This window comes from Podarcis erhardii (genome assembly GCF_964252035.2).
Source record: "Podarcis erhardii genome assembly, chromosome: 16".
NCBI classification, from domain to species: Eukaryota; Metazoa; Chordata; class Lepidosauria; order Squamata; family Lacertidae; genus Podarcis; species Podarcis erhardii.
The window spans coordinates 35,621,931-35,648,634 of record NC_138514.1 but is presented as its reverse complement, the minus strand read 5'-3'; the positions used below and the strand labels follow the sequence as shown (position 1 = coordinate 35,648,634).

At 47.9% G+C, this 26,704-nt stretch overlaps 2 protein-coding genes across 4 annotated transcripts; one reads left to right on the top strand and one right to left on the bottom strand.

The window, feature by feature from the left end:
* Positions 1–22: 22 nt before the first annotated feature.
* On the bottom strand, positions 23–14,116 carry CTNS (cystinosin, lysosomal cystine transporter). Of its 2 annotated transcripts, none has more exons than XM_081844252.1 (11): positions 13,988–14,116; positions 12,206–12,289; positions 9,832–9,910; positions 8,491–8,578; positions 7,453–7,556; positions 6,480–6,611; positions 5,137–5,236; positions 4,928–5,047; positions 4,145–4,315; positions 3,111–3,228; positions 23–758 (listed from the first exon to the last, which is right to left on the bottom strand). In XM_081844252.1, exons 2-11 carry the CDS (start codon positions 12,267–12,269, stop codon positions 628–630), a joined length of 1,107 nt encoding a protein of 368 aa, XP_081700378.1. In that variant the 5' UTR covers positions 12,270–12,289; positions 13,988–14,116; the 3' UTR covers positions 23–627. The 2 variants fall into 2 exon arrangements, with proteins under 2 accessions (XP_081700378.1, XP_081700379.1); XM_081844253.1 differs by having other exon boundaries at positions 12,206–12,275; positions 13,973–14,104.
* Positions 14,117–14,147: 31 nt separating this feature from the next.
* SHPK (sedoheptulokinase) lies at positions 14,148–25,478 on the top strand. 2 transcript variants are annotated; one of them, XM_081844213.1, is made up of 8 exons: positions 14,148–14,281; positions 14,923–15,135; positions 16,139–16,280; positions 19,994–20,177; positions 20,583–20,735; positions 22,460–22,635; positions 24,201–24,401; positions 24,938–25,478. In XM_081844213.1, exons 2-8 carry the CDS (start codon positions 14,950–14,952, stop codon positions 25,330–25,332), a joined length of 1,437 nt encoding a protein of 478 aa, XP_081700339.1. In that variant the 5' UTR covers positions 14,148–14,281; positions 14,923–14,949; the 3' UTR covers positions 25,333–25,478. The 2 variants fall into 2 exon arrangements, with proteins under 2 accessions (XP_081700339.1, XP_081700340.1); XM_081844214.1 differs by lacking the exon at positions 14,148–14,281 and adding an exon at positions 14,477–14,736.
* The last annotated feature ends 1,226 nt before the right edge of the window (positions 25,479–26,704 follow it).

Sequence of the window (26,704 nt, the reverse complement as noted above, 5' to 3'; positions counted from 1 at the left end):
TGAGTTTTGAGTCAGACCGCCCTTGTACAAAGTTGTTTTTATTTTGTTTAAAAAAGGCCAGATCACCAGTTCTTCATCTCAACAGCAAAGCTAATAAGGGAAGGAAGAGGTTGACTCAAAGCAACCTCCGTGAGCCCCTTTTCCTTCCTCTTCCCCCAGCCCAAAGGAAGACTTGCGTCTGTGGCACAAATAACCTTCAAGTATATAAGTAGTTTGCATCGTGGCATGGATTCCTTCAGAGAAGCGACCCTTTTCTCCTTCCTTGCAGCCAGCTGCAAACTTTTAGATGGCAAGAGAATGGCCCATACTCATAGCCGTAAACAGCTGGAGAGGAAGAAGAAACCCCCATCTTCCTTCTGAAGCAGCTGTGAGCACCACTTGCCTGAAAAGCCCCCAAGAGATTTCCCTCTGCCAGGAGTTGTGCTGCAGTCTCAGAAGGCATTAAGGCACCGTAAGGCGATTTGGAGCAGCAAAATGAGGTTTGTAGTAACCAAGTCCATGTGAGGAATAGGGCGGAGTCGCTGTGCTTTTCAGACAACCAAGTCTGATTCCTGTAACTTTATCCACCTCAAGGAAGCTCAGCTGGCAAAGGCAAGCACAGAGAGGGCGTCCCACCAGGGCAGACGGTTACTCAAAAGTCTCGTATTCTTGGCGACGGTACAAGCAGTAATGCTGGACGATGAACACAATGTCAAAGATGATGGAGAAGAGGCCCAGCCCAAACTTGGTGGGGTCCCCAAAAAGCAGCCGCCATTCATCTGAAAAGCAAAGCAGGGAAGGAACGCAATACAGATTGTGTATCAATGACAGAATAAGTTGGAGAAAAGATTAAAGGATAGAAGAGGAAGGGACATGATGAAAGCTTATCCAAACTTGTACCCCTCCTGTCCACCTGAAGCTGAAACTTGGGGGTCATACAATGAAAAGCTGATATACCAAAATGTAGAATAAATAATAATAATTTATTTCTACCCGGCCCATCTGGCTGGGTTTCCCCAGCCGCTCTGATCGGCTCCCAACAGAATATTAATAATAAAAAAGTGATAAAACATCTAACATTAAAAACTTCCCTAAACAGGGCTGCCTTCAGATGTCTTCTAAAAGTCAGTTGTTTATTTCCTTGACATCTGATGGGAGGGCGAATAATAATACAGTGGTGCCTCGCATAATAATTAGTAAATTATTCATATATGAATAATTATCCATATAAAGTTATTAAATTATTAGTAAATTATTCATATAATTATTCAATTATTTATATAATTCATAATTCATTCCGCGAGTCTCTTCGGCTTGCGGTTTTTTCGTCTTGCGAAGCATCCCTATTAGCGGCTTAGTGGATTAGCGCTATTAGCGGCTTAGAAAAGGGGGGGGGAGGGGAAAAAACTCGCAAGACGTTTTCATCTTGTGAAGCAAGCCCATAGGGAAATTCGTCTTGCGAAGCGCCTCGAAAAACGGAAAACCCTTTCGTCTAGCGAGTTTTTCGTCTTGCGAGGCATTCGTCTTGCGGGGCACCACTGTAATTTGGAGGGCAAAGAATAAAAATAGCCTGCATCTTCACACAAGGCATCCCTAGACAGATTCACACACACACCTCTCCCCAAACCCAATCATATTTTATGGTTCTAAAAGCAGAGTAGGGGAAACTCCAGGCCAATGCAGTCCTCTAGGGCTCTGTCTAGCTGCCAGGGACTCTTCCCCAGGGCACTCTTCGAGCAGCCCTGCTCCAACCCTCTCCTGAAGCACTTTAGCCTAGGCAGAATGGCACAAAGGAAGCGGATGACATTTTTGCTTGGATGGCAGGGTGCCTGTTTCTTGAAACTGCAGACTTGTGGGGCTAGATTGCAGCGTTCTGTGCAAAAGACAGCACACCTGGGACTGCCCACTTTTGTCCCTGTGCCCCCCACCATTGACGGCATGTGGTGCCTGGAATGTCCCATCCCTGTTATAAATGTCTTAAAAGGAGTGCAATGAAAAGAAAAAGGATTTCTGCCCCAAGCTGCTTAAGCAGATAATTGGGTTTTTATTTAAAAAGGGGGGGGGGGACATCACAGTATGAATTCACCCCGACAAGATGGGGCAGTGGGCAGTAGCTTAGGCCTAGTGTATACATGCAAGGGAATGAGAGGGTCAGGGGGGGCTCTACCACTTTAGCGGAAGACTAAACCCAGCGCAGAAGTTTCGAGAAGGATTAAGGGGGTTTTAAGGGTTCATTTATACCCTGCTTCGTGGCCCAAAGAGAACAGCATATTAGCATAATAATAAATGCCAATAATCATTCGGAAAAAAAATAAAAGATGGCAAAAAGTAAATACCAATATTTCCATCAGCTTCACCTAGCATGGGTGATGGGGGCCAGCGATATCTAGAGGACCACAGGTTGCACACACCACACACCACGCTCATGCGCTGCGTACAGCAGCATATGGGGAAGATTATCTCCCACCTCCTTGCCTATCTTTAGATTCTTGCGAAAGGTCAGTATCAGAAAAAAACCAGAACCGTGGCAGGGCAAACCTCTGGCTTGATCAAGCATGCTTAGCTCTAGGTTAGATTACTGTAACACATTATACGTGGGGCTGCCTCTGAAGATGGTCAGGAAATTCAGCAGCCAGGTTGCTCACCCCGTGGGGCAAGAGAGTTTGAGAATATAATACCATCCTGGCCCAACTGCACTATCTGCCAATTAGTTTCCAGGCCCAATTCAAAGTGCTGGCTTTGACCTATAAAGCCTTAAACAGCTCAGGACAGCAATTCTTAAAGGATCGCCTCCTGTGATCATCATTCTGAGGCTCTTCTTTGTGTGCCTCCTCTGTGAGAGGTCCAGAGGGCAGCAACACGAGAACGGGGCCTTTTCAATGGTGGCTCCCCGTATGTGGAATGCTCTCCCCAGAAAGACTCACATGGTGCCCTCTTCAGGTGTCAGGTGACAGGCATTCCTTTCTAACCAGCCCCTTTTCTTTGTCCATGGCTTTTTCGATGGGGTGGTATGTTTAATTGTATTCCCCCACTGGTTTTAACATACGTATGTACAGTATGTATGTAAGTCTCTGAGTTGCTGCATTGAAAAGTAAGCAGCTAATAAATTTAACAATAAAAATAATAATTACCATTGTTGTAAGACTGCAAGAACATCTGAAGGAGGCTGAAGGTGCCTCCCGTGAAGTCCAGCAAAACATTTCCGATGCTCCAGCCCTCGGTGCTCTTGCGGCGGAAATTCAGGTAAGCCTAAAAAAGGAGGGAGAAGGTATCAGGGCAAAGGGACTCCCACTGGGAAGGAACATGGTCTCCAAAGCTTCAAAGGACGAGTTGTTGGTAGGCTGGCACTGGTTTTCTGGTAGATCAGGCCCAGCTACATACAAATGGTGTGGTCTTTTTAAAGGGAAAATGGGACCGACTGAAGGAGGGTGAGGTGAATTAAGGAAAATGACACGTGGATGTAGTTAAATGGCATTGTTTTGATGTCAGGCTATAGAAAACCACGAAAGCTGTAAAGGAAAAAGTAGTAATTTATATCACTGTATATCAGATTATTATGTTAAATAGGAAATTCTTAATCCTATATGGTGTAATCTGAATTCTGCTTGTGGGGAGGGGATAGTCATGTTTATATTTATACCCTAATCAGCATTACAGGGGTACCTTGGGTTAAGAACTTAATTCATTCTGGAGGTCTGTTCTTAACCTGAAACTGTTCTTAACCTGAGGTACCACTTTAGCTAATGGGGCCTCCCGCTGCTGCCGCGCCACTGCAGCGCAATTTCTGTTCTCATCCTGAAGCAAAGTTCTTAACCCGAGGTACTATTTCTGGGTTAGCGGAGTCTGTAAACTGAAGCGTCTGTAACCCGAGGTACCACTGTACAGGCAACTTCTGGGTCACTGTGTGCTTGCGTGAAATTGCATATTATAGGGACACCCATTGAAAAAGCCTGCAAACACCCCCTCTGCCCCTTTTTGTGATGTTTTGGGGTCACTTCCGGGTTCGGCGTGTACTCACGGTCACACGCATATGAGACACGCCTAAAGCAGTCGCTGCCTGCACTGTACTTTCATAATATTGTTTGGTATGGAAATTAAGAAAGGAGACAGAGACTTGATGACAGACAGAGGCAAAGCCCAGCCATGAATGCATGCCCCCCCTTACCTGTGGGAAGTATTTGACAAGGGTGACACCCAGCTTGATGTAGGAGAAGTAGAAGAGGAAGGCCAGCCACGTGATCTTCCCGGCAGCGGCAACGGACAAGGTGGCGAAGACGAAGAGCCAGGCAAAGATGAGCAAGCCCACGGCCACCCAGGAGACCTTCTGGGTCCCTCTCTGAAAGGCCAGATCATCAGCATAAACAACTTACAAATGAGATATGCAGAACCAGGAGTTGGCACGTTGCGCGGAAGGTTTCTTTGGGTCTTGGCTCAGTGGTTAGAGCATCTGCTGGGCAGGCAGGAGGTCCGAGATTCAATGCCCCCATATGAAACCCTGGAGAGCTGCTGCCAGTCAGTGTAGACACGGAGCTAGATGGTCTCACTCAACCCTAAGTCACTTTCTTGCATTCATCTTTAAATCTGCTCTTAAGTCGGAACCATGAGGACTAGCATCCTGCTTTATTTTGGGCGGGAGGAAGGGGGCTGTGGCTCAGTGGTAGAGCCCACAGAAGGTCCAGGTTCGATCCGAGGCAGGGAGGGCCAGAAGAGACCCCTGCCTGAAACCCTAGAAGAGCTGCTGCCAGCCAGTGCAGGCAATGTGCTAGATGGGCCAATGATCCGACTCTATAAGGCTACCTATGTTTCTAAAGGGTTTCTAAAGTGATAAAGCTTTTCCTTTGAGTTAAACCAATATAGATGGCATGCCGGCAGTCAGAAAAGGCGCAAGCGTATGATCTGAACCCTCAAAAGAGCTTCCGAGAGAGCGATCTGAAGGGTCCAAGCTCACCTCGTAGATCAGGCACTGGAAGATGATGAGGAGAGTCACAGCGACAGCGTGGAGGCTGAAGAAGACGTCGTTGCTGTCCACCGGGTTCACGCCATTGGGATAGGAGCGCAGGAACTGCTCCTAAGGAAGCAGGCGGCTGCTGGTCAGAACTGGGAATATGAGGCAATGGCCAAGCCCCAATGGAAGGAAGGAGAGGGGTTCCCACCTACCTTCACAGATTTGACCCAGAAGAGGCCAACGTTGAAGACCGAGTAGGCAATGAAGCCGGTAAGGTTCAGGGCGATGAAGTCAAAACTGAGTCCCACGACGCTGGAGGGAGGCAGGGGATAAAAACCCAGAAAATTATTACTATTTTTTTTTCTATAAAAGAATGGAAATTGTTTATTGAACATTTACAGATAAATTGTAAACAGATAAAAATATTGGCAGGATTATTGTAATAACCTGCAGTTTCATAACAGTATATATTTAAAGAAGATGAGTAAATGAATAAATTAAGTTAATTTGGTCAGGCAGAAAATATTAAAAATAAATAAATTTAAGGAACTGCAGAAAGTGGGGGAAGAAAGTCAAGTTTTGAAAAGTCAGAATGATTGTAAAATCAGTGAAATGTATAAATCTGAAAAGTATAAATTAAAAATTAAAAAAGAAATAAAATTATTGCTACTTATTATTTTTATTTTATTACCTACCCTTCACTCTAAGGACCCAGAATGGGTAAAAACAATTTAAAATACAGGATCAAGGGACTGTTTTGAACAACTTACAATCCCAGCAACAGGATGGGCACTAAAAGCATATGCATCTCAGGTGACAACAGCCAGAGTAAAGAGGAGCCTTCTGCATTGGCCAGAAACTATCATGAAGGTGTCAAGCCACCTCAATAGGGAGGGAGTTATTTGACTTTGGGGCCTCCAGAGAGGATGTTCTGGACTGCTGCCTGAGCTTCTGAGGGTGGCGGAACAGGCAAGAGGGACACCCCCCCCCAATTTCAACACCTGAGAGGGTCTGTAGGGAAGGAGATGGCCTTTCAGATCAATCAAAAGGTTATTAAAATACACATTGGTAGGCAGTCTTTTGGCCCAACAGGGAAAATGCCATCGGCTAGCTTCCAGGAGCTGTGCTTCGTCAATGTCTCATGGCGACAGCCAACTCTGAACTTGCCTGTCTGCTCAGCCAAAGCTAAAATGTCAAGTTCCTAGACCTTAGAACTGCAGAGATTTTAAGACTGAATGAAGCCTGGAGGAGGGGTCCGCTGTAAAGTCAGAGGCCAGAGGGGAAGCTGAGAGGGGGACGCAGTGGCTGTGGGACTGATCCTTCCAAGGGAGGCAAAAGTTGCTGTGTTCAGGAGAAAACGGGACAAAGGCGGAACAAGCAAGTCTGTACAGCAAAAAATAAAAGTTGTTTTTCTATATGTGATCTCCCCCTAGTGGTAGCTAGAAGGGAGCGGGAATTGTATTTTAGCTTATGCACAGGGTCCCCAACCTTTTGGAAATCTGATAAATGTTATCATGGGCACCCCAAAAGCAAGACTCCTCTGCTTCCTTTTTACCTTTTCCGTCTCCAGTTCTCGAACACCTGGGGGTAAAAGGAGACTGACCAAGCCAGAAAGTAGATCCAGCCAATCACCTGGTCCACAATCCTCACTGCATTGCTGTGGATCACGAGGAAGCGGATTCTGGGCCTGCAGGAGAGGGAGGGGCAGCAGGTCACCAAAGGGAAGCTCACAGCACAATCCATTATATGATCAACTCTGGCATTTAAAAGCCATTGGGCTCAAGGAGGCTCACCCTGGAGCCAGTGGGATGGAAGACTTCAGAGTCCATTTCAAAGACAGGGAAGAGCAAACCCCTATAGGTTTCTCTTGGGAGGGGCCTGCCAAATTTAGGACAGAGGGGGGGGCCTCAAACAGAGCACTGTCTGGGATAAACATCTGTTTTGGGTTTTTTAAAAGCAGATTTCCTTACTAGCAAGCATCTCCCAATTTACTCTGCCTCCTAAAAATAATTCTGTTCAGGCAGACAAAAAAAAATGTGTTCTTAATTTGGCCTTTAGGTTACCCTCGATTTTAATTTTGAATTTTTGCTCTTAACGTTTTTACTTATGACTTCATGGTTTTAGTCTTTTTGCGAACTGTTCTGAGGTTTGTTTTTTTGTCAGCCAAGCGGTATATAAATGTTATGATACAATATTATATCAACTGCATTCTGGCATTTCGTATATCCCACCTTTCCCCCAAAGAGCTCAAATTGTCATGCATGCTTCACCCTCTCTACATTTTTTCTTCACAACAACCCTGCGAGGCAGGCACAAAGTCAGCTGTAGGGCAGGTGGGTATGGTTTGGCCAAAATTGCCTCACAAGCCATAACATAAAACAATTAGGTAGGAACAGAAAATTTCTGGTCCTCAGTGGGAAGGGAGGCTGAGTTTAAGAAATTTTTAAAAATCCTGAAATTGTTCCAAGGAGCGTTATGGCTGTGGTAACAAGGATAGAAAAACACTAAAGGCTGACTCAACTGCTTACCCTGTTTGGTTGGACGAGTTGGACTGAAGATACACAGTCAGCTGCCCGACTTCTTTTGCTCTCACTAGGAAGCTCACCTTCTTTACGCCTGCCGTTACGATTACCTGGTAAAGCACGGAGACAACAGAAGTTGCTTTCTTCCCCAAGGACCACCTCTCCCCATATGAACCGACCCGGACCCTGCGATCATCCTTTGAGGCCCTTCTTCCTGACAGGTCTGGAGGACGGCAATGTGAGAACAGGGCCTTTTCTGTGGTGGCTCCCAGTTTGTGGGCTGCTCTCCCCGGGGAGGTCTGCCTGGTGCCTTTGTTATATATCTTTAGTGCCAGGCAAAAACATTCCTCTTTCTCCTAGGCCTTTGGCCAATTAGTATTCTATATCCTTTTAAATGTGTTTGTGGGAGGGGGTTCTGGTCTATTTTTTGTTATTATTATTGAATTTTGTGTTCTCATTTTGTATTTTTATGTTGCAAACTGCCCTGTGGTCTTCAAATTTAATAAACAAATAACTAACTATTCCAGGGCACTGTGCCTGGCCCTTGGGACTCCCCTGGGCCACACCCCACTCTCCTAAGGCCACACTCCTCAATGGACATGCTCTATGTCTTCCTCAAGTGCTTTTGCCTTGAACTATTGATAACGCCTGAACAGAGAGGGCTGTGCACATAGAAACACATGACACATGTGGGACTCTAATGCTACACTGCCCTGCTCAACTGAATTGCATGGATGCCTCTTGCTTGCCTATACAGGGATATGGGCTGGTGTGCATAAAGACATATTAGACTTTGGCTCGGTTGGAATGCAGCCAGCAGTACACAGTTGGGTGCACTTATTTTTCCCTGCTGGTCCCACCCACCACAGCCATGTGGCCCCCGGAAGCTCACCCACAAGGGAAAGCAGCCCCCAGGCCTCATCACCAGATTCACGTGGGCTGGCAATGGTTCTCCCGGACTTGAAACAGGAATCTTTCCCAGCCCTTATCTGGGGTTGAACCCGGGACCTTTCCCAAAAGGCAGGTGTTCGTTCCAGGACTTACTTGATCAGGCAGCTCGACGATGGTGCCATTTTCCCTGGATGAATATGTAACATTAAACGTGATTACCAGCGTCTGATTGAGCGGAGTACTGGAAAAGATGGGGGGGGGGGAGGGAATAGGAGAGACATTAGCAGAACCGCAGAGCATTTCTAAGACCCCATCTGCATTACCAACTTTATACTATCATAAAGGTAAAGGGACCCCTGACCATTAGGTCCAGTCGTGGCCGACTCTGGGGCTGCGGTGCTCATCTCGCTTTATTGGCCGAGGGAGCCAGCATACAGCTTCCGGGTCATGTGGCCAGCAGGACTAAGCCGCTTCTGGCGAACCAGAGCAGCGCACGGAAACGCCGTTTACCTTCCCGCCAGAGTGGTACCTATTTATCTACTTGCACTTTGAGGTGCTTTCGAACTGCTAGGTTGGCAGGAGCAGGGACCGATCAACGGGAGCTCACCCCGTCGCGGGGATTCGACCTGCCAACCTTCTGATCAGCAAGTCCTAGGCTCTGTGGTTTAACCCACAGCGCCACCCACATCCCTATCCCTATACTACCATAGCTTCCCCCCAAAGAATCCTGGGACCTGTAGTTTGTTCAAGAAGCTGAGAGTTGTTAGGAGACCTCTATTCTCCTTGCAGAGCTACAGTTCCCAGAGTTCCCCAGGAAGAGGGGCTGACTGTTAAATAAGTCTCTCAAGGGTAATCCTGGGAACTCTAGCTCTTTAAGAGGGCTCAGAATTGTATCTCTAGGGGGTAAACTACAGGGATTCCTTGGGAGAAGCCATGTGTTTTAATGTAATGGTGTGGGTGTGACCTTTGTCCTGGAGGAAGAAAGAGGCGGCTATATTCTGGCTATTTTGCAAAGGGAGAAGTGATGTAACTAGGCAAATAAAAGGTAAAGGGACCCCTGACCATTAGGTCCAGTCGTGACCGACTCTGGAGTTGCGGCGCTCATTTCGCTTTATTGGCCGAGGGAGCCGGCGTACAGCTTCCGGGTCATGTGGCCAGCAGGACTAAGCCGCTTCTGGTGAACCAGAGCAGCGCACGGAAACGCCATTTACCTTCCCGCCGGAGCGGTACCTATTTATCTACTTGCACTTTGGTGTGCTTTCGAACTGCTAGGTTGGCAGGAGCAGGGACCGAGCAACAGGAGCTCACCCCGCCGCGGGGATTCGAACCACCAACCTTCTGATCGGCAAGTCCTAGGCTCTGTGGTTTAACCCACAGCGCCACCTGCATCCCTTAACTAGGCAAATAGGGAGCTGAAAACCACAGTTATTTCTTACCACCACCACCCCTCCCTGTAACCTTCAGGGACAGAGATCAGAAACCCTGAGAGTTCACCTTAAAGTCACTGCAGTGTCCATCACACCACCATTCTCCAGTGAAACCTCCTCAGGAACAGAAAGCGCTGGGGGTCCATCTTAAATAGAAAAGGGCAGGGGGAAGAGAGCTAGAAGGCATTTTCCAGCTTGAGACAAGCTACTTCTGGCTTGGGGGAGAGAAAGGAGGCATGCTAAATTCCAACTGCTACATGAATCATGCATTTTATGGCAACCCCAAAAGAGCCGGGGGGCGAGGGGGGGGGATCGTATGAACATAGGTTCCTGCACCCTCCTTTGATGCTGTGTAGAATATTTAGAGGAGAGATTTGCTGGACTAACCTGTGCCCTAACCTGAAACTGTGTGTTCAGCAAGTGGTGTCAATATTGAGGGGGACAGCTCAGAGCCAGTAGATTCTGAGCTGCATCACTCTGGTTATTGGAAGTTTGCTGTATATTTCTTAATAGAGTAGACCAGATTAAGTTACTCTGTTAGAATCTTGAGTGAGGTTTGCAAGTACTTGTACTGTAGCAGCCTGGAGGGGGCTAATGGTCCAACTTGCCTGACTGGGAGTCTGGAAGGCAGAGGGCCTTCTTGGTGGTGGCGCCTGCCCTGTGGAATGCCCTGCCATCAGATATCAAGGAAAGAAACAACTACCTGACTTTTAGAAGACATCTGAAGGCAGCCCTGTTTAGGGAAGTTTTTAATGCTAGATCTTTTGTTGTGTTCTTAATATCTTGTTGGAAGCTGCCCAGAGTGGCTGGGGAGGCCTAGCCAGATGGGCGGGGTATAATTAATAAATTTATCATCATCATCATCATCATCATCATCATCATCATCGTATGGTGTTTCAGTTAGCAATTCCTTGGTGTGGTAGAAGTCTAGGAAGCAAACACTGTTGCCGGTGTGTAACCAAATCTTAATTTTTCAGAGACATGCTCAACTGGTTTAAATGTTGGGGTTTGCAGTGCATGCTGTGTAAGCGCTCTGTACATGGTCATGGTTCCCACTGTTTCTGTAAAAATGAGAGGGGGTGTTGGATATTCTCTCTGTGTGTGTGTGAATCTTTTGTTCCAGAAACAGAGAAGAACAGAGAAGAAGTTTCAAGAAGCAGCAGAAGGCTGAGATTTTTTTTTTCTATGCAAGGACCTTTTCTGTGGGAACTGACATGTGCCTTGTGACAGGATGCAGTGATAACAAAGGTTGTGTGTAACTTGTAGTAACTTGCTGCGAGTCTCTTGCTTGCGTCTTGCGGTGAGAGAAGCAGAGAGTGAGTCTTGGACTCTTGTTGGACTCTAAGCCTGCCTTGACCAGTGGTGAATGTCTGTATATATTTGCTACCAATATGCTTTTATACCTACCTAGTAAACTTCTACACTGGACTGAATCTTTATGGCGCCCATGAGTGTTTATCAGTGGTTAGGGATAAATATGCCACAAATTAGGTTTCTGTTTTTGCTCTAACAGATCAGACAAAACCATAATTACAGGAAAGAAGGATCCGATGCCCTTATTGACTAGTGCTGAACCCAGTTGCAGTTTTGCAATGACCAATCGCTTCTAACAAATATATTTGACTGTCCAACCAATGTAAGACATTGACTGAATTTTACATTTCTTTGTGGATGGGGAACATCAAGGAGCAAGGGGCTGAAAGTGGACACCAATCACACACACACACCCGATCTCTCTGTCAGGCCACCAACCCCTTTGGCCTTGTTTTGGATCCTCCTTGTGTGTTTTTGTCTGGCTAGAATGGGGCCTGGAACTCTTATAATACCAGCGATAGAGAGGGGTGCGAGAAAGAGAGAGAGAGAGAGAGAGAAAAGAAAGTAGAGCACAATACAAAACCACAATTTCCATTCTCACTTTTGGCCTGTACCAAGCAGCCCCCAGAAGACCACTCAGAAAGAAACGTGGCCCTCAGACTGAAAAAGACTCCCCGACCCCTGTTGAACGGACATTGTTTAAAAATTTACAGGGAGACCACTATTATACTATATTCCTGGCTCAAGGAAAGGTATGCCTGCTGCAGGGTCAAAGAATGAGCATGATCAGATTCCCACAGCAGGGTAAATGGGCTCTTTCCAACTCAGTGGAAGTACTTTTGATTTTTCCCCTATTTACAGCTACAACCCAAATTGGTGGAGTCTTGTAAGGAGCGGGCAGGAAAATGCGTTTAGAGAGAGGGCAGATCAGCACCCTGAACTGGGGGCTTCTCATCCCAGCCTTAAAGCCACTGAAAAGCCATTCCTACTTAGACCCAGGAAGTGATGGTCTTTGGAGCAAGCACTGCCGGTTCGTGAGTCTCATGACAAGATCACACTTGCTTGAAACGGCAAGGAATCTATCCAGAGGCGAAACTCTGTCCTTTGATGGATGAGGAATGACTTACCACAGGCTCCCAAGGACGCGAGAGACAGGCCCAGCAGAAGGAAGAGGCCGATTCTGTGCACCATTTTTTCCTAATAGCTGGCAGCTGCAAAGCGGCAAGTTAAAAGAGGAAGTCCTGGTTAGAGAGGCAGGGAGCGAGGGCTGATGTCCCAAGACAAAACTATGCTTAAAAAAAAAAAGTAGAAAAAATTATGTTAGTCTAGGGGCAGGCATGAGTCTTAAAAGTAGGTAGGCATTGGTTCAAATCCCAGCTCAGCTTACTCGAGGAGCTAATCGCCGTCTTTCAGCAGTCTACCTGGCAGGGTTGTTGAGAAGGTAAAAGTGTACAGTGGCTTCCGATGACCTGCTTGTAGAGCATTAGTTACGAATTGTTTGTGCCACATCAAGCAATCATTACCCCATGCCTACACCAGAGCATTTCCCCATCCTCGTCGCAGGAAAGTCCTGATTTTGAAGTGAAATGGGTTTGTTGTGCAATACCTCCTAAGCAACTATAATTTCTCAACCCTCCAGCATGTGACTAAATCCCGGTTTGGGAGATGATGATGATGATAACATTCCTGCCACCTTGAGCTCCTTGGAGAAAGGGCAGAATTAAAAATGAGGTAAAACTCTTTTTCTCAAGAGATATTTAAGTTTTACAGCATCCCAAATTTAAGGACAATAAAATGGAGCAATACAGACACTTAATGCAGACTCTCGCATCATCAAACAGTCATGATTGTGCATTTGTACGAAATCATACACTCACATAAAATTGAGGCGGAAATCCAATGCCCACTTACCTGGGCATGCGCCCTGCTGAATTCAGTGGGGCTTACTTATATGAGGGGACATATTCCAATACGAACAGCCCAGCCGCCCAGAGTGGTTGGGGAAACCCAGCCAGATGGGTGGGATGGAAATGATAATGGTAATAGGAATAATCATAATTAGTATTTAACCTTTGCTTTAAAAACAACAGCACCCTCATGGGCAAAGTTATATTGCAACCAGAATAAAAGAAAAAGCTCCAGCATAAAAAAATGACAGCTTGACCAAATTTTGAATCGCATCAAAAGCAGAAGTGAGCAGGAGAAACTCTTATTATTATCATCATCATTTTATCATTATCAAAACCATCAAATGCCAACCACCTCAGCGTCCAGTGACTGCACTGTTTCAATTCAGATTCCCCACTCCACTCCCACCCCGAGCATTAAAAAAAATACCAGTATAGCTTAAAATCCAAGTAAGGAAGGGCAGGTTTAGAGGCGAGACGTTGAACACATGAGCTGGGTGTGGGCGTTTGGACTGAACTCTGTATGTGCTCAGAGGGGCTCTTGCTGCACTGTCTCATAGCAAAGCATATGCACAAAGGCGCCTCGACTTCCCTGGTTCCCTGTTTTTGGGGGGAGGCGGGGATAAAGTTTTGAAGGGTCTCAATGGTGCGGGCACCCTTGGGTGGGGATTGGGGTGTCATGCCCCCTGTGGTGCTGCTGAGGGCTGAGAGGAGGAGGAGGGGAGGAATGCAAGGGAAACACTTCTCTCTCACACACGATCCCCTTCCCAGCCCAAAGCGCCCCAATTGTAAAAGTTAAAGGGAGCCTGAAGGGAAAGCACCGCTGTTATAGACTACAAGCCCCGTCATGCAACGCGGCACCCGAGGCTTCCCAATACCGGCGGCAGCGCACCGCAATGCACACTGGGAGTCGAAGTCCTCCGAGGTCTGATCCCCCCCCCCCTTGTCAGAAACAAACTTAAAAGGCCGCCTCGCAATCCTTACAACGGCCCCATAACTCACCGCAGCGGGGCGGGGAGCGGTGTCTCCTCCTGCCAAGCGGTTCCCGCGACTGCCGTCTTTCCCCTCCCCGGCGTTGCTCCCACGGAAGCCTTTCACGTCGTCACCAAGGAGACGGGCCTTATATAATGGCCGGCCGCGCCTCAGGCCTTCCTCTCTCTCGCTCGGCGGCCATCTTGGGTGCGGCAAAGTCCCCGCTCTCCCCTCTCTCCTTCCTGGCTTGTGAAATCTTTTTGTGGGTTTCTTTTTCCCGCCCTCTCAGGCGAAGTAGTGATTTGAGGACACCTGTGAAGTAAGGTAAGCTTGGGAAAGGTCCCTAGTGAGGAAGGAAGGCGGGTCTGAAAGAAGGCAGCTGACACGCCCAAGATGGCGGCCGCCACCTTCGGTGCGTCGTACTTCCCTTCGTAAAAATCGTACCCACATAGAGCTCCCGAAGGGGGGCGACACACCCAAGATGGCGGTCGCGTCCTGAGGTCGCCATCTTGGGTGTGGCGCGCACACCTCGGACATTGGTCCAAAGTTCACTTTCTTCAACCCGATTCTGCTCCTGTGATCTGCTTTTTTACTTCGTATTTTAGCCCCATCGTCTTAACTCTGCCCCCATTTTAAGGTTGGAGGGGTTGTTAGCAGCGGCCTCCTTTGCATTGATTTACCTACCTGTTTTCCTCCCTCCCTCTAAACTGTATTTTAATTAGTTTTGTTCTTATATTGTTTTATTGGCTTCGTTGTAAACTACCTCTCACACAGGCAAGGTAGGATACAGATTTGTTACTGTGCATTAAATAAATAGAAATAGCATAGCTGATGGCACCGTTCAATACAAGTTTACTCAGGAGTAAGCTGCGTTGATCAGTTGGGCTTACTCAATGTCAGGTCATAGATTATAGCTACTTTGCACTCTTGTACAGCATCAAAACCATCCCTTCCCTTCCCTGCAGTGACCCAGGTGGTTTTGTATAAAGAAGATGCCTCCCAAAATTCAAGACAAGGGTTTGAATCCTGCCATGGCAGCCTGCGTCCTGGGGATCGACTTGGGCACTTCATCGGTGAAAACTATCCTGCTGCAAGAGATGGAGCAGGGACCCACCGTGATCGCAAGCTGCGCCAGGGAAACCCAGGCTCAGGTGGAGAGCCCCAGTGCCGGGCCAGAGGTGAAAGAGGATGAGATAAATTAATGGAAATCAATCGGGTGGTTATTTGTCGTGAGTGGCCCATGGAACCTTCAAGTGCAGGAGCAGTCTACCTTTGAATACCAGCAGCACATTTTGGGCTTCCCTAAAGCATCCTGAAGGGACGCGGGTGGGGCTGTGGGTTAAACCACAGAGCCTAGGACTTGCCGATCAGAAGGTTGGCGGTTCGAATCCCCGTGACAGGGTGAGCTCCTGTTGCTCGGTCCCTGCTCCTGCCAACCTAACAGTTCGAAAGCACGTCAGAGTGCAAGTAGATAAATAGGTACCGCTCCGGCGGGAAGGTAAATGGCGTTTCTGTGCGCTGCTCTGGTTCACCAGAAGCAGCTTAGTCCTGCTGGCCACATGACCTGGAAGCTGTACACCGGCTCCCTCGGCTGGTAAAGCGAGATGAGCGCCACAATCCCAGAGTCGGCCACAACTGGACCTAATGGTCAGGGGTCCCTTTACCTTTACTAAAGCATCTTGTAGGTTGTGGTGGAACACAGGCTAGACTAAATCGACCTTTGGTCCTATCTAGCAAGATGGATCAGAGGGACCTTTGGTTTGATCCAGCGTTGCGTTCTCAAGAACATTGGAAGCTGTGTTATACTGAACCAGACCATTGCTCCATCTAGCTCAGTATAATCTACATTGAGTGGGAAACTGGCTCTCCATGGATTCAGGCAGGGAGTCTTCCCCCCTGTGGCTGGAGAGGCCAGGATTGAACCCGCGACCTTTTGCATGCAAAGCGGATGCTCTGCCACTGAGCTATGGGCCCTCCCCAAGTCCATTGGGGTTCAGAGGAGGCTGTGGACTTAGGTTACCATGCTTCCCCCCTGATAGAGCACTTCTTCTAAAATAAATCTGGCATGCCAAGATGGGAGCTGCTTTGCTATCACAGAAAGCAGGTAAAACTGCTTCCAAGCTTCATTCCCTATGGACTTTCTCTCTCTCTCTCTCTCTCTGTGTGTCTCTGCTCATGCAGGGGAACGAGCAAGATGTCCGCAAAATTGTCGCTGCCTTGAATGACTGCCTCTCTGGTCTCCCCCAGCAACTCCTGGGAAGGGTTTGCCGTATTGGCGTTTCTGGACAAATGCACGGAGTCGTGTTTTGGAAAACAGGTCAAGGTGAGAGAGCTGATTTGCAGAATCCTCCTTTCCAAATCCAGCACCATTCCTTCCTCAACACTTGTGTGGTGGCATCCTATTTTAAAATGCAAGCGTTAAAAAAAACACTTAACGTTTTCAAGCCTAATATCTCCCTATTCCCAGATTCTAACAAAATAGTGCAGGCAAACCCCCCCCCCTCAAACCCCCAGGCAGATTGAACCTAAGATTGTGTCTAAATGAATAAAAGCAAAGATATTCAGGACTTTCCTTACACTGTTTGTATTCGCATGTGTGAATGTGTGTGTACATGTTCTCTGTTCTTTTCCCCTCTCAAAGTCAGGGCCAAGAAAGCATTAAAAAGCACTGGAGAAATTCACAGAGGGGAGGTTAAGGACTTGTTAGCAATGATAGTGTAAATCAGGAGATGAGAACCTCAGGCGCCCAGGGGCCAAATGTGGCCCGTCAGGCCTCTCATTCCGGCCCCTGGGACTCTCCCTGGGCCACACGCCCTTACTGGACTAACTTTGCATCCTCCTTGAGTGATTTTGTCTGGCTGGAAATGCATCCTTGAACTCTGATAATGTCTCTGGCTTGCCTAGACAGAGGGAGGTTTGAAGCAAGCCAGCTACTCCGCCCATTTTTGCCTGTGGCCCCTCCCAGCTCTGGTACCTGGCCCCCAGAAAGCGTCCCAGAAGGGCATGTGGCCCTCAGAATGATAAATATTTCCTATAGGAACCATTATTATTATTATTATTATTATTATTATTATTATTATTACCCCGCCCATCTGTCTGGGTTGCTCCAGCCACTCTGGGCAGCTTCCAACACACATAAAAATAATAATAAAACATCAAACATTAATAGTAACAATCGGATCCTATATAAAAAGTCACAATAACTTTAAAATAAAGAACTTTTGTCAAATAAAGCAATATTCAAGAATCCATTAGAATCCAATAGTAAACAGTACAATTAAGCGCCAGCAAATAATAAACAGTTTACACTTATAAATTACAATAAAGAATTACTAATAAATCAATAAAATCAATAATAATAAAATAACAGCAAATCACAATGCATAAAATGCCAGAAAACGTACAAAAGGACCTACAACTTATAAAATTATTTTTAAACACTATCCCTGAACTCCTCCTCTCTTCCCAGCTGCTTGTGCTGTTCTCAAAGCCATGGTCTGGGACTGGAGGGGCAAGGCGGGTGGAGAAGCCATTGCCTGCAGAAAGTCTCTCTCCCATCAGAAAGGCAGATCGGGTCGTGGGGACTGATTTCCTGAAAGAATTAGCTGCTGCTTGTCAGAGATGAATGTGGTCTTTAATGGCCTAGCAGGGTTCCCAAGCGATTTTATTCCTGGAATGCTAAAGCAATCAGAAATGGCTATTAGGTTGACAGAGAAACTTGCTCCGTTTTGCAGATTTCCTGTGGGTGGCGGGCGTAAGATAAAATAAAATCTGGAGGTCGCTATTTGCGTGTGCTTTTGAGTGGAAACGCTTAATTTTTACCTTTCTCTGAAGCTATGAGTGTTTGGTTTTGACCTCTGCCCAGATGTAAATGGATGCAATCTCTCTTTCTCCCTCCTCCTGAGTGGATTAGCCAAAATCACATCTTCTTTGCTGTAAATGATGATTTTTATCTTTTTTGTTTTGTTTTTAACTGATTACCATTAATGTCCTTTCAAAGAGCCCATTTTCATGTTAGGAAGAGATAAATGGGAGGGGAGGGACAACCCAGCATGGTTGAAAGCAACTTTTTATGTGGAAAACAAAAGAAAGGTCAGGAGAAAGAAACGAGGTATATTTTTCTCTCTTTTTTTGCTTTTCTGTGGTTTTAGTCTTCATTTATCTAATGTCTGAAGAGCTAAGCCTCTTCCGAAAATTCAGACAATGTAGTTCCGCAAAAGAGGATTTCCCTTAACACCATTATACCAGTGGGTTGGTTTTGTGCGCAGGGAAGGGCCATAGCTCAGGATTTGAACATCTGCTTTGCATGTAGAAGGTCCCTGGGGTCTCCAGATAGGACTGAGGCTTGACAACCATATGTCAGGAGTGCTCTGGTGGTGTTTCCTGCTTGGCAGGGGGTTGGACTCGATGGCCCTTGTGGTCTCTTCCAACTCTTCTATGATTCTATGATTCTATGACTGGGAAATAAGCCTGTCTGAAACCCTGGAGAGCTGCTGCCAGCCGGTAGGACTGGGCGATATCTTGATATATTGTCCAAAACCGTCTTAAAGTTCACATCGTGCTAACTGTTTCTTATAATATTTGAGCTGGCAATATATCACAAATCACAATGTGTGTGAGGGCTAGGCGATACCTGGTTTCCAAAATCACCGGAAGCGGTGTTCTGGTTGTGGAGAAAAACAAGCACACCAATTCTAAAGTTCATGCAGTTCTCACAATGACTAGCTGGGATGGAAACCGTTCAGAGAGGGGAGGAACCCAATGGAGCTGGTCTCTCAGCTGAGCCAATGGAGGAGCCCTGTTTCTCATCTACCTCTGCTGCAGCATGATGGAATATGTACAGTGGTACCTCGGGTTAAGTACTTAATTCATTCCAGAGGTCCGTTCTTAACCTGAAACTGTTCTTAGCCTGAAGCACCACTTTAGCTAATGGGGCCTCCTGCTGCTGCCGCTCCGCTGGAGCACTATTTTTGTTCTCATCCTGAAGCAAAGTTCTTAACCCGAGGTACTATTTCTGGGTTAGCGGAGTCTGTAACCTGAAGCGTATGTAACCTGAAGCATATGTAGCCCGAGGTACCACTGTATTGTCTGTTGCCTGTTGGAGAAGCCCAAAGGACCTGGTGTCTCCGCAGAGCCAACAAAACGGCCCTGCTTTCCACCCATCCCTCTCAAGACACCAGGAGGTTCTTGCTGGGTGCAAGTCAGCAATGGACTTTGCAAGCCTCAGTGCTTGGAATTTGCAGAATGGAAGTTTATTGGGACCGTGTGGTCTGGGGTGGAAGATTCATTCTGCTCACCTGGGGGCAAATGGAACGCCCCAGGTTCCCCCCTCATTGCATTGAAAATAAAGGGTGGCAGTCCTTGTGAAATGGACTCTGAGGGGAAGGGTATGCTTCCCAGTCTCCTGATGCTGGGTTGAACGGCGAGAAGCTGCTGTCGGTTGCCATTCTGAGTTCCTTGGGGCCCGGAGCTGAAGCCTAGATACAAGGTGCGAGGCAGCAGTGCGGCAGGTGGCGGTGCTACGGTGCTGCGTGTGGCGGTCAGCTCAGCGGGAACCCACCTTCGTCGCCAGTGAAATATACTCAGAGTCGAAAGTGGATTTCATGCTCTTTATTCAGCTTATAGTGGTGAGGAGGAATGGAAGTTCCCCCAGAATGTCTGCTTTATATACATGATTTACACAATGGGCCCCACATGATTGGCTAATTCCGGGATTCTCCTGTAGGCCAATCAAGTTGCGAATTCACTTCCACCTGGAGCTGGATTGGGTGGCTCCTGTGCACCAATCAGACTGCTGCATTCTGGATCCTATTGTTCTAGGACCAATCAGACTGCTGCATTCTGAATCCTATTGTTCTAGGACCAATCAGACTGCTGCATTTTGGATCCTATTCAACTCAGTACATAACACCTTGTGTCCATGCTTTTGGAGGAGACACTGATGGATAAACACAACTCAGGATGGTCTGGGTCGCTTTGAATGAGCCGCACCATGCTAACAGGTCCTCCTTCACCAGCTCTCTCTTCCCGTTCCAGGTTGCAAGTGGATCGAAAGCGGGCACGGGTGGACGTTTGAGCCTGAAGAGGTCAGTCACCTGATCACATGGCAAGATGGCCGCTGCAGCAGCCCCTTCCTGTCCTCGCTGCCTCAGCCGCAGTCGCACCTCAGCGTGGCCACGGGCTTCGGCTGCGCCACAATCTACTGGTACTTGAAAAACAGGTACTGCTGCCCCTTCCTGCTTCAGCTTCTGCATCTTGCTTTGTCGCCTGCGATTCTGTGATGATTTATTTCCAGCCAGAGGCTGGGGTGGCCTCCCTGGTGGGTTCAGTCATGGGGGAGAAGCAATTGGGTACAGCAGTGGGACTCAGACCAAAAAAGTTCACTGGGCAACCTTGAGTCAGTTGCACATTCGCTCTCTTGGCCTAACCTACTTCGCAGGGCTGTTCTGTGGATCAAAAATGTGGGTGGGGAAATAAATGCTTTGAGTTTCTTGGAGGAAAAGAAAGTTCTCTTTCATTGTATACAAGTTGTTTTTTCCACCCAGAGTCAGTCACAAATTAAAAGGTGCATTAACCAGCAGACACCCAGGTTCATCAACTTTTGTTTTGTATGCTTATTGGACAGCCCAGATTTCCTGAAGCATTACGATGCTGCCGGCACCATCCAAGACTACGTTGTGGCCATGCTGTGTGGCCAGGAAAAACCACAGATGTCTGTCCAGAACGCGGCCAGCTGGGGCTACTTCAACACCACAAGCAAAAGCTGGAATGTGGACATGTAAGTTAGCGCTGTGGACTCAGATGGAGCCACTATTACGAAGCGGGGTGTGTGTGTCATTATTTCATTTTTCGATTCTGTGTGCTGGGATATGAGAGAAGGGGGGATGTCTTTTCTTTGATTCCCCCCTCCCCACCCACCAGCTCAATTTTATTTTATTTTGGAAGTGAATCAGGAGCAACTTCTCTAGCAAACGAGAAACGCCTTTCATTTTTAAAAATCCAACCCCGTGACGGACTGAAAACACTATATTCCCGACCATCATTCCCCCTCCACCCAGAAAAGCTGTGTTAGCTGCTGTTTGAAGTGGCCCGGTTTGCTCTTTTCAGGGACAGGCGTCTGATGAGGCCTCCAGCTGACTCCCCAAAGGGAAGATTCTCACATGCACAACCCTGCCAGGGAAGATAGAATCCGCTTCCTAAATCTGACTCAAGGTTGCGGACAACTTGGGTTTGGCTTGTGTGTGTGTGTGTGTGTTTCCGGGGCTAACCTGGTGTGGCAACAGCAGTGTACAGTGGCTGTGACAGGGTTGGGGTTGTCCAAGGGGTGCTTGTTGGGTCTAACTGCTTGTATGTGTTTTAAACTTTCTGAAGGCTTAACCCTTGGGGCGGTGTGTCCACACACAGCACTCTGCTTTTTAAGGGCAGTAACTTGATTTATCCAGCATGTCTGTGCATGTTTTTAAAGTACCACCCATACATTTTCTTAACAACAGCCCTGCAAGGTAGGTGCCAGGATAATCAGCCCCATATCGCTGGGGAACGTGGGCAGGTGTTTCTAGACTTGCGCTGCTGTTGACAAGGAAAGCTGATCTGGAACCCTTTGCGGAGAAGCCGTGACCTTCCAGATATTGTTGGCCTCAACTCCCATCGCCCCAGCCCAGGGGCAGCATTCCCATCTGTGCAACCTCCCGGGGGCTGCTTGCCAGTGGTGGGCTTGGCCAGAGGCAAAAGCAGACGAAGCAACAAATGTAAATTTTAGCGTTTCTATTCTCCATCAGTGGGTGGCGCTGTGGGTTAAACCACAGAGCCTAGGACTTGCTGATCAGAAGGTCGGCGGCTCGAATCCCCGCAACAGGGTGAGCTCCCGTTGCTCAGTTCCTGCTCCTGCCAACCTAGCAGTTCAAAAGTACGTCACAGTGCAAGTAGATAAATAGGTACTGCACCGGTGGGAAGGTAAATGGCATTTCCATGCATTGCTCTGGTTCGCCAGAAGCGGCTTAGTCATGCTGGCCACATGACCTGGAAGCTGTACGCCGGCTCCCTCAGCCAAGAAAGCGGGATGAATGCCGCAACCCCAGAGTTGTCCACGACTGGACCCAATGGTCAGGGGTCCCTTTACCTCTATTCTCCATCAAAGCAAGCAAAAGGCAAGCAAAATAGAAGTCAAGGACATTTCCCAGCTTGGCAAAAGCCCTCAGTGAGGATAGAAAGCAGGCCTGGTGAAGGTGTTGCCAGGGGAGAGGTTTGAGGGCCAGAAAGAGAGGCACAGAGGACCGCATTTGCTTCCTAGGTTCCTAACTTTTCTGGTTTCTGGCTTCCACCAAGGGCCTCCCCTTCTACCTTCTCCCCCATAATTTGAGCAGTGAGCTGATGCAACTGTAATCTGCACGGCTGTGTTAGCCTGAGATCCCTCCTTCCACCTCGACTCCAAGCATGTCCAGTAGCGGGCCCTTCTCCTTCCAACCCGGACGGCTCCCCATTGACCTCTGCATCTGGTTTCAGCCTGAAAGAGTCCCACTTCCCCATCCACCTGCTTCCTGAAGTGGTCCAGCCCGGAGAACTGGCCGGGGAGACTGCCTACGTGTGGCACCAGATACCAAAGGGGACGGAAGTCGGGGCCGCCTTGGGGGACTTCCAGTGTTCAGTGTATTCCTGCATGTCCGACAGCACAAGTGCAGGTAGGGGCAATAAGCAGCACCTCTCCCCCCCCCCCAGCCTTCTGGAAATACAGTGGTACCTCGGGTTACAGGCGCTTCAGGTTACAGACTCCGCTAACCCAGAAATAGTACCTCGGGTTAAAAACTTTGCATCAGGATGAGAACAGAAATCGTGCAGCAGCAGCGCAGTGGCAGCGGGAGGCCCCATTAGCTAAAGTGTTACCACAGGTTAAGAACAGTTTCAGGTTAAGAATGGACCTCCGGAATGAATTAAGTTCTTAACCCGAGGTACCACTGTAATTTATTTGGAGCAGGTGTACCTGCTCTTTAGCAGAAAAGGCTCTCAGAGCAGCTTACATACAGTCAAAACAAGACAGTCCCTGCTCTCAAACTAACAATCTTAAAAAATAATAATGAGATGCAAGCAAAAAGGGAGAGGGAAGGAGGAGGAAAATAAAAACACAAGTACCCATTTCTATACAGTAGAAGAAGAAGAAGAGTGTGGATTTGATATCCTGGAGGAGTCTCAAAGCGGCTAATATTCTCCTTTCCCTTCCTCCCCCGCAACAAACACTCTGTGAGGTGAGTGGGGCTGAGAGACTTCAGAGAAGTGTGACTGGCCCAAGGTCACCCAGCAGCTGCATGTGGAGGAGCGGGGAATCGAACCCGGTTCCCCAGATTACGAGTCTACCGCTCTTAACCACTACACCACACTGGCAGACCATTTCTTCTAATAAGAGTTAACTTCACTTACTCCATGTGATTTATTGCTGAGCTGCTCCTGCCCAGTGGGAAGCCTGCGACCAGGATCTGAGCACAATAGCAAAACTCTCCCCACTTGTGAATCCCAGCAACGGCTATGCAGAGGCTTCCAACGCTGGAGGCAGAATCCAGTCACCATACCTGTGCTCCGTGGAACTGTTTAAAACATCTGGAGGGCATCAGGTTGGGGAAGGCTGGCATGCGTCCTGGGCTTGCATTACTAGAAGCAGCTACTTTGAAAAAACAAAAAAAATCTACTAAGTTTCTAATTCAGGCAAATAGATTTAGACAGCTCCTGCTATATTGTCCTTTTTTTGAATATATTTAGGCTCTAATATGTAAATGGCTTAAGACAGCTGTGCCAATCCACAACAGTTACTGGCCCACAGATGTTCTTTGCTAGCCTGTCTGCCTGCACACACCCCTCTGTTAGTTGTTTGTATCATGTCAACAGCCTCAGGGTCAACAAATAATCACATCTTCATGTGACCTGGCCCAAGGTCACCCAGCAGCTACATGTGGAGGAGCGAGGAAGCGAACCCGGTTCCCCAGATTACGAGTCCACTGCTCTTAACCACTACACCACACTGGCTACAGTAGCAGTAGTTGCTATAATGATCAGCTGGCCCAGTTCAGGGGCAGGAGTTGCCTGATGGAGGTTCCCCTCCCTCCAGGGAGTTTCTGGGGCCATGCAGGAGGATCCCTGTTGAAGCTCCCTTGTGGGTCCAGCCTCACCCGTTGAAGGCCAGTGTTACATGCCTCTTTAAGCAGAATTTAAGCCCAGCGGGTGTTTACAACTCTTGCTTTCCTCTCCATCCTCCTAGTCCTCAACATCAGTACTTCTGCACAACTCACCCTCCTGATGCCTTCGGGCTTCCAGCCGGCTGATTCACCGAACCCTCGTTCCCCGTTGGCCTACTACCCGTACTTCAACAACACCTACCTGGTGGTGGCTGCTTCCCTCAACGGCGGCAACGTGGTGGCGACGTTCGTGAACATGCTCGTACGGTGGATGGCTGAGCTGGGTAAAGGAAGGGATAAGACGGGGACCTCTCTTCTCCTTCTGCTTTTCAGTCATTTGTGGGTTGTTGTTTTTTAATTTTTTAATATAAATTTTATTAGTATTTTCCACACAACGACAGGAAAGATACCGAAAAATAACAATACACAACACACAAAAATCAACATTCAAAAACTAAAGAAAGCAACAAAAACAAACAAACAAAAAAACCAAATCCATATCTTACAAGTTAATATTATAAACACTAAAACAATGACAACAAGACATTGACTTCCACCAATCCCATTGCACTGCCTTTATCTCTCATTGTGTCTTCCTGTTTTCCTGTTTTCTTTATCATCTCTATCCTAACATCTAGATATAAATCCCTCTTTCATATCCTTTCGCTTCACAAGGTTATTCCAGACTCAGCCAGATTTCTGTCCTCGAACCTTGACTTTTGAGGTATTCATTTAGGCACTCCCATTCTTTTGGAATGGGAGTGCATTTCAGTCATTTGATCAGTCTTCCTTTCCCGACCCTTTTAATCTCCTCCTGCAGGACTCCAAGTCCCAGAATCGGATCTCTACTCACGTATAATCAGCGCTGCCTTGGCCCAAACGGACACCGACCTCAACATCTGCCCCACCATCTTTGGGGAGAGGCACATGCCGGAAAGGTTGGCCTCGGTGATGGGCATCGCGGCTTCCGACCTCTCCCTGGGCCACGTGACCCGGGCGCTGTGCCACGGCGTGGTCCAGAACCTGCACTCCATGCTGCCTTCGCAGCACCTGAAGGAAGCCGGGGTCACGCGGATCCTGGCCAGCGGGAGCGCCCTGGGCAAGAATGAGGTGATGCGTCAGGAAGTGGAGAAGGCCTACCCATTTCCCGTGGTCTATGGGAGAAATGTGGATGCAGCCGTGGGCGCCGCCTTGGCCATGCTGCGCAGGAAGTGACCTTGGGGCCGCAAGAAAGTACTTCCTCTGGAAAGAGGGTTCGTGAACGCATAGAGGGCCAAAAGTTGCGAGGCAGGGGGAGAAAGGGAAGGCGAGAGAGTAGGCACCCCCTACCCCGGAATAAAAATGCAGTGGATTCAGAACGATCCCATCTGTCTACCCCAAAATCAGATCCTTCCTGGAGCTATCTGCTTCCCACACATCCCTGGCAGTAGAGGGGTTAATGCAGGCCTCAGACACCACTGAAAGTTTTTTGGGGAAAGACTTTTGTTGCCCATTCTGTACCCCCTCCCCTCAAAGTTATATACAAGCCATTCTGTCTTTCCATTGCTAAAAGGAACCAGATATTTATTCCTCCGTTTTTGCAGTCATCTGCTATTCTATTATAGGGACCGGGAAGTGATGCCTTCAGATCTCGCCAGACTCTTTGTTGGCGCCTGTGATGGCAGCCATGGGCCTTTGGGGGATTCCTTCCTTTTGCAGATCTTTGGGGTGGATCAAACCCTGTGCAGCAGTACATTCCAGAATTAAATCTGGGAGGTGGAGAACACACTCACACACACCCCAGGTTTGTTATTCCTCTTGCCTTCGGTATCTTTTGGGGAGGGGATTCCCATACTGAAGAGGACCCCCTCTTGCATACGAGAAGCATTTCTGCTTTGTAGAGCCTGAAGATGTCTCAGTGCAACAGGAATAAGAAAACTCACCTGTGCTGACTTTTGTGCTGTTGTCGTCCTTGCCTCATTCTCCAGGCCACCTGAACTCGCTCATGTCTCTCCAAATGGGGAAGGAAAATGGGGCTTGGAGCCACAATATGGGGGCAGAGAGCAGTCAAATGGAAACAACAGCCCAGAGGGAAGCTGTGTCTCTAGTAACTCAGGGATGGGGCATCTATAGCCCTCCAGTTCGGATGGCATTTCGATACGTGCAAATTTTGAAGCATAGCTGTGTTTCGGTTCTCATGCCATTCCAGAAAGTGCGGGTTTGATTGGTTTCGCAATAAACGCACACCAAATCAAATTGCTCCATCCTAGGGAGAGACCCGTGGTTTTCTCAGCGCATCAGTGATGCAATCTACTCATTAACCCTAAACATTTAAAAGCACCCTTTTCAGTGGCGGATTGTCAAAACCAGCACCATGTGTATGTAAACACCAGGATTGAAGTGAGAAAGGTTTTCACTTAAAGGTCTGGCTCTGAGACCCTTAACGGTTTTCAAGGGGGTCTAGGTGTAAGAGGCTGGCCGAAATGTCCTAAATGAGCAGGTGCCAGTTTTGTATTTTTGATCTATTTCTCAAATACAGCGTCCACAGGGTTGCACTAGTTTTATCTCTAAGGGGAACAAACCGGAGAAGCACCACACACATCGCAAA